The 7,624-nt window shown below is 40.8% G+C and overlaps 1 protein-coding gene across 2 annotated transcripts; it reads right to left on the bottom strand.

Moving 5' to 3' along the window:
• Nucleotides 1–2,432: 2,432 nt before the first annotated feature.
• CBY2 (chibby family member 2) lies at nt 2,433–6,238 on the bottom strand. Of its 2 annotated transcripts, none has more exons than XM_025182105.2 (2): nt 6,071–6,238; nt 2,433–3,825 (listed from the first exon to the last, which is right to left on the bottom strand). In XM_025182105.2, the coding sequence occupies exon 2, from the start codon at nt 3,683–3,685 to the stop codon at nt 2,549–2,551; it is 1,137 nt and encodes a 378-aa protein (XP_025037890.2). In that variant the 5' UTR covers nt 3,686–3,825; nt 6,071–6,238; the 3' UTR covers nt 2,433–2,548. The 2 variants fall into 2 exon arrangements, with proteins under 2 accessions (XP_025037890.2, XP_025037889.2); XM_025182104.2 differs by having other exon boundaries at nt 2,433–3,828; nt 6,071–6,237.
• Between the last annotated feature and the right edge of the window lie 1,386 nt (nt 6,239–7,624).

Here is a 7,624-nt window from a genome sequence, read left to right as displayed (position 1 = left end):
CCCAGTCTCTTTAACCTCTCTTCATATGGGACCTGTTCCAAACCCCTGATCATTTTAGTTGCCCTCCCCTCTCCCACCCTCTCTCTTCCCCTCTCCCACCTCCTTTTCCCAGTCTCCCCGAGTTTTGTTCAATAAAGAGAGTTTCTATTTTTGACCACACGTGTCCTTTATTTTGTACATCAGGAAGGGGGGCTAGGGAGGGGTAAGTGGAAGGAGGTGAGGGAGGAATGGGGTACGAGCCCCCGATGGGGAGGACTGGGCTGGCTCTCGGGCTCCTCGGGGTGGAAGCTCTCCTGAAGCCCCTTGATTGACCCCCCCCTCCGGATGGCAGCCTGCGGCAAGTGCAGCCGGGCTGATGGCCGAGTGCTGTGATGTGCCGAGTGTGGGCACTCAGGGCACTCCAAGCCAGGACTGCTTTGCAACCGGGAAACCCCTGAGAACTGTCTGTCCGGGGTGGGGGTTGGGTCCCTTTAAGCACAGCCCTCGGCTAGCCTGAGACAGCAGCTCCACGCTCTAAATCCTAATCTGATGCCCTGCCGGCACTGCTTCCGGCCATATTTAACCCCGGTTCAGGGTCCACTCAGTGTGGACATGCTAGTTCGAATTAGCAAAACGCTAATTCGAACTAGTGTTTAAGTCTAGATGCGCTAATTCGAATTAGCTTAGTTCAAATTAGCTAATTCGAACTAAATTAGTTCGAATTAGCGCTGTAGTGTAGACATACCCCCAGAGACTTGACTTAACCAGCAGTTTATTCCACCTCTCCTACAAGCCTGAACCAAAGAACTTTGTAATTGTCTCTATTTGATTCCTATAATCATTTCTAACACTCACTTTTCTTTCTTTTGTGAATAAACCTTTAGATTTTAGATGCTAAATGATTGGCAACAGCATGATTTTTGGGTAAGATTCTAAATTAGGGTATGTCTACACTACCCCGCTAGTTCGAACTAGCGGGGTAATGTATGCATACCGCACTTGCAAATGAAGCCCGGGATTTGAATTTCCCGGGCTTCATTTTCATAAGCGGGGAGCCGCCATTTTTTAAACCCCGCTGGTTCGAACCCCGTTTAGCCGCGCTGCACGGGGTTCGAACCAGCGGGGTTTTAAAAATGGTGGCTCCCTGCTTATGCAAATGAAGCCCGGGAAATTCAAATCCCGGGCTTCATTTGCAAGTGCGGTATGCATACATTACCCCGCTAGTTCGAACTAGGAGGGTAGTGTAGACATACCCTTATATATTAATCTGGAGGGAGGTTGGTCCTTTGGGATCAGTTGAGATGAGATTGTTATTGGATGAGACTGGCTTTCATAACCAAATGTCCCTGTAAGACAGGGGTTCCCAACCTTTTTCAGTCCCCGTACCTCTTGGCTTTTAGTAAACATTCCCATACCCACTATTCAATATGAAAGGAAATAAATTCTAGACTCTAGAATCCGCAACTTTTTTCACTAACACTACTACTTTTGGAATATTTCAATTAGGATAATCTAGTTATTTACCAAATATTCCCCGTACCCCCTTGACAAGCTTCTCATACCCCCTGGGTGTGTGCATACCCCAGCTTGGGAACCCCTGCTGTAAGAAGTAGTACTATTGATGATGCAGGAGAACTAGAGTGTTTGAGGGAATTGCTTGTATGACTTCTTGTTAGTAAGTGTGGTGAGACAGAAGTTCTCTTTTGGTCTGGTTTGGAGTACCTCGTAAGTGAAGGATCCCCATGTAGGACTGTAGGAGCCCTGTTTCTAAGCAGTTTTTCTTGAATTAGATACTCTCAGTAGTGTCCCATGACAGCACGCTATTTTCTGATTTTTTTTCTCCCAGCTAATTTGGCCCACAATTGTTTTCATCTTTGTTACAATACCCCTTTAATTTATATATAAAAATAAACTGGTTTGAACTTTATTTCTGTTTGAACATTACAAATGTGAGTAAGTCATGATCACTTATACTTATGTTGCCATTCATTTTTAGTACCATGATCCATTCTTCGGCTATGAAAATGAGATCTGAGATAAAATTCCCTTATGCTAAATGAAATACTTGAGTTAGGACATTATCAACTATATTTAGAAATTCGTGGAAGAGCCCTGATTTTCAGAAAGTGGTGAGCAGCCATCTTCTGAAAAACAATATTCTTTAAGGCATCTCATATTTAGTGCCAAAGCACATGCCACTTTTCAAAGTTTAGGCCTTCTTATTTATTCTTAGAGTTACAATTAAAACAGCACTTGGTTGGTAATCCCATGAGCTCCTCAGAGCTAAAAATCTATCATCAGATAAAATTTTTGCTCATGTGAATCTAGAAAATATAGCTGACAGGGCAACTTCATGACACATACGAATATGCATGGTCTCACGGGAGGACACAAGAAGATAAAGCATTACATGCAAGCCTCAGAATAAATCAATACCCCCATCTGTTTGTTTGTTTTTTTCTGAATCCCTCCCAGGACTTTATTGGAAACAAGGAGAGAGCTTTTTCATCAAATGTTAACTAGCAGGCCTTTCGTACCATGCTGCATATTTCTCCTGGTTGATATTCATTTACCAGCACCTGTCTGGCTTCCTCATCTCATTATGCTGTACAGGAGAAAGGGAATTGAGCTCCTTCTGCAATATTTCCATCCGGGCCATAATCTCTGACACTGTGCCTTTCATTACAGTTAGCTGCAGCTTTAACTGATTGTTCTCGTCCCAGAAGACTTTGTTCTCTTCCTGAAGAATCTGGATTGCCTTTTTCTCTTCCAGAAGGGCCTGGTTCTCTTTTAGCAGAGCTTGTAGGGTTTGGTTTAGCTTCTGGACAGCCTGGAGGGCCACATTTTCCTCCTGACTGCCTGGGGCAACATTGTTCTCCTCCTGGCCTGGGACAGCTTTGCTTTCCTCCCAAATATCCTGGACAGCATTACTCTTCATTTGGAAGGATGGACTAGCCTTGATATCATTTTGGACCAGGTTGGCTTTGCTGTCCTCCTGGAAGGCAGGGACATCGTCCTTGCTCTCCTCCTCAATTGGGGTGGCTTTGGTCTGCTTCTGGAAGACTGGGACAGGTTTGGTCTCCCTCTGGAAGAATGGGAGAGCTTCAGCCTCCTTCTGAAATACTGGGACAGCTTTGGTCTCCTTCTGAAAGAGTGGAAGAGCTTCAGCCTCCTTCTGAAAGATTGGGACAGCTTTGGTCTCCTTCTGAAAGACTGGAAGAGCTTTGTTCTCCTTTTGAAAGACTGGGACAGCTTTGTTCTCCTTGTGGAGTATCTGTAAAGCCATATTCTTTTCCTGAACAACCTGAAGGGCCTTGTTCTCTTGGAAGCCTATGTTCCTTTCTTGGAAGACTGGGAAAGGATTGTGCTCCTTCTGGAGAACCTGCTGGAGGGTGTCATCATAAATAACCTGGATGGCTTTGTTCTGTGTCCGTAGGCACTGGAGAGCTTTGTTCTCCTCCCGGAGGGCTTTGTTTTCAATCCGAAGGGCCTTGTTCTCCTCCCAGAGTGCTTTGTTCTCCTCCCAGAGAGTCCAGTCTTTCTGCATCTTCTTGCTGAAATGTTTCTGTTGGTAAGCAAAGGGTGGCTGATTGTAGGTCTCACTCACCCATTTGCCATCTACAAAGACAAATGTCTCGTCACTTAGCTTGACACGAGGGGCAATATAATCCATGTCAGGCTCTGCCTGATGCATAAAGTGATTCATTGGATCAAAAGCAAATGTGGGGATGACTTAGCAAAGTGAAGAAGTCTGTGTGAAAAGACTCTCTTCAGAAGTTATGCAGGCAATTGCTGTTCTTGGTGATGAGTAGCTAGTGAGGGGTCTGCAGAGACACTCACTCAGAACTGCTGGAATAGGGAACACAAATAAATAGGATTAGTTATGAAGTTCAAAGACAGAACTAAACTCAATTGGACAAGAAACCAGCAAATAAATCTATTTTCCAAAGTCTATTCTGTGATAAGCCTTCGATTGAATGGATATGTTGGATGAAAATGATTTTACAGACATTAGCTAAACTAAAACAACCTATATCTACTAGCTTTTTTATGTACAATACAGATTCATCCAACACCTCTATCCTCATTTTCTCCTGAAGCTCCTCTGTTGGTGCATTCCTCCCAGTCTGCTTAGTCTTTCTCCTTTCCTCTCCTTCTCTCAGTCTCTCCTTTGCATCTTATAAAAGGTTGTCTCTTCTACTGCCAATCCAAGCAGTCCCTCTCATGGCACCTTCAAAATTCACTAGTAAACCTCATCTTCTTCTACTCTCCAGATCCTGTGTACCTCCTCTTGATGAACTCTGTCTTATCTTATGAGCCCTTTAGAGCAGGGAACATCTCTCATTATAAGTTTGTAAGTCACAGTGTAGGTTTATGTCAATAAAGTGTGATTTTATATCTGTAGCAAGAACTCATTCTGCCCAGCTTAAGGTTTCTTCACCACATTACTTTTCCTTTCATTTCACAGTAGAGCTCTGAATGATACAGATTTCACAAAGAACGTTGTCAAGATTTTCAAAAGTGGGAGTCTAGAAATGGGTAAAACCCTACATAGGCATCTTAATATAAATGGCCTCGTTTTCAGAATTGTTCTGCTCTCACAAATGCCACTGCACACAGTGAGTGCTTGGGCTGCTCAGCACCTCTGAAAACATGGATCACCTATATTTAGGTGCCAGCATGTGGATTTAGGAACCTAATTTTAAACATCCAAAATGTTTAAAAATGTTGGCCTTTTCCAGAAAGTTCTAAAAATCACACGTAGCACACTGAGTTCTCTTTGCACTCAAGAAAAAGAAAACATGCTCATTTTTAACTTTTCAGTGGTCTGTATTGCTGCTTCCAGTGGGAACTGAGATCAGAATAATTGCCTCTGTCAGCAGCAGAACAAGCTTGTCTTTTGAGAATGAGCCCAGAGCATCACTGTGGTCAAGCCGGAGCTGTGGGATTAGTAATGTCTGGCTATTGCAAGCAAATTCTCAGCACAACCTTTCATAATTTTTATTTATGTCTAGGGTAAGTTAAACCCTTTTTAGGGCCAGATATTATTGTAGGCTTTAAAACCTTTTCCTCAGCTAATTCTAACATAATTCTACTAGACTTTACATTACTGTTAACTGAAGCAATATAGTCAAGTGCTTGTGATGATATCTGGGAATGAAAAGATTCCAATAATTTAGCATCTTTCACATAATCTCTTTTATCTCCTTTTCCCCCCATAGGTTTCTCCTTCACTAAGACTATCAACAGTTACCACATAAATTACAGGAATTTCTTTGACTTCTAAGGTTGTTTAATCTTTTTTCTAATAAATGCTTGATTCTAAATCTGTGACTAATGCATGTTTCATTTCTATACATTATTTCTTTTTCTTAATTTTGTATAGGCCTCAGCTTTCTTATTTGACCCCTTGTGTGTATCAGCTAAGAGTTGAGTCTTGGCTTTTTGTCTAATGGATCATTTAATAAGATGATCTCAATATCAGAGGAAAGATAGGGGGTTGAATTCTGACTAATTTTCGATAGCGTAGCATAAACACATTACCAAAGATCAGAGTGGATTCCCCATTGCTGATGCTTTTTAAATCAAGATTGGATATTTTTCTAAAAGATCTATTCCAGGAATTATCTAGGGAAAATTCCATGGCCTGAGTTATACTGGCGGGCATCTTAGATTATTACAGTTGTCCATTCTGGCTTTGGGATCTAAGAATCTATGAATCTTCTGTATATACTAAATGTCCGTGTCAAATTTACTGCTATTATCTCTGTGTCTCTCTGTCTCACTGATTCTCCATCTCTTTTCAAATCTCATTTAACATGGGATTGAATTATTACTGGGTTACTCCAGTTTTACACTGATTTCCATGGTATTACATCAATGTAAAACCTGAATAATGTCAAGTGGTGAACCATACCCATCTTTTCTCCCTTGCAGAAGCCTTTTAATTTCTCTTAATCTCAGTTATCATTTTCTTTCAGATCTGTATTAAACAGTCCTTATGCAGTTTGGGGCTACAATTACATGAGCAAAGCTAGCTAAAAATCAAGTTGACTAGTATTCTACAGTAATAGTGGGTACATCTGCTCACCTCTGTTTAAAATATAATTCTAGTGATGTCCTGTTTCTTTTGTCTTTATCTTCTCCAAACTCTCAGCTGGTTTATAACTGTAGTGTATCCAATGCTGAGGCCAAATGCCAGAAGCTGCCTCGATCTCTCCCTGCTCAAAACTGATTTTCAGCATGGCCAGAGACAGGACCATGCTTTTCAAACTGAGGCATGTAACAAGAAAGCCCCTTTATGACATAGACAGTATCTAAGTACATCCAGAGTAACAGTGTAATTGATGTAAATGAAAGGCATCTGCTCCCCAGGCCTGTTAAACTTCAGTAGGCTCTCAAGTGTTTCTCATCAAAGGTTTCCTATTATTATATTCTCATGACTTAGCCTCCACTGTTCCCACTATAATCTCTGAAGACTATCTGGGGTTTTTTCAGATCCCTAAGTCACATGTGAATAGAAGTTACTTCTTTTTCCTTATAACAAATCAAGTAGAGAATTCTCAAGCTCCTTCCCAAACCACGTTCTTCTTTTGCCTTCTCTCCTCATGTATGATCTTAGGGGCAGTTAAAATGAATTATTTTCCCAGTACTGTACTTTCTTTTTATAGAACATGATTTGCTCCATCCCCGATATTCAGACTAAGACCACTACTGAATTGACACTAAAGGTAACAAAACACCTCCCTTTTATCCAGTACGAGGCCTGGAGTAATTTTCCAGAATTAACTTTGAGGTTGGTGTTTTTCTTTGACTCCAAATTAAAAGAACTAGGACATTGTCAATTCTTGTTAACAAGAAAATAGACTGCTGAGAGTATCTGGGCATTACACCCAATGCCATTATCCAAAGCAGTTATTTGCACTTCCACATCTTTCCATTTTTAATTCTCTCTTATTATTTCTTATTTGCTGCATCTTTAAAAGTAGAATTAAGTGTTTTCTAATTTGAGTGTTCCTAAGTCGCAAACACTACAGTTAATTTCTTTCCAAGTGAAAACTTGGCCTTAGCCCTAATGTGGTTGTTCATGTTTTAGAAAAATTGTAGGTAAACAGTTCAGCAATTTTTGAATTATGGAAGGATGATAAACTTTGGCATACAAATTCTCACTGTAATTTCTTCCCATTTCTATTTAATCTCAGACAACACTAAAGCATCACTAATCACTATGGCAACTTCCTGAAGAGCATTCTGTTTACTTTCTTATTCAAGTATTCTACAGTGAAGAGCAGGAAAATCAGTTTCTTGAAGAGAGTTTGTCCTTTGACAGAAGGGGGTGGTTGAAGTTTACTTACTGGTTGTAGGGAGCTTTAGGAAAGATGACCGTTGAATTGGGTGATCCTTCTCAATGCCTGGAGAATCAAGGGTGTACAATATACTAAAGCAGAAAAGCGTTAGGGCTCATACTAGAGCCAAAGTTAGTGAAGATAAGAACAATCCAGTAACAAGTACTGATCAAAAGAGAAAAACCTGATTCTTTTGAATTCATAATTACTGCTAGGGTTAAAGTTTTGTTGTGTTTTATGTTTTTCTTTTCTTAATTTTTCTGCATATTTTCCTGCCTTTATTCCTAACTATACAACCT

Source organism: Pelodiscus sinensis, chromosome 1 (assembly GCF_049634645.1).
Source record: "Pelodiscus sinensis isolate JC-2024 chromosome 1, ASM4963464v1, whole genome shotgun sequence".
Classification (NCBI taxonomy): Eukaryota; Metazoa; Chordata; order Testudines; family Trionychidae; genus Pelodiscus; species Pelodiscus sinensis.
Note: the sequence above shows the minus strand (reverse complement) of the source record. Positions and strands in the feature narration are given on the sequence as shown.

Coding starts and splice junctions, on each gene's coding strand:
- CBY2 (XM_025182105.2), bottom strand. CDS start 3,685: ATGAATCACTTTATGCATCAGGCAGAGCCTGACATGGATTATATTGCC.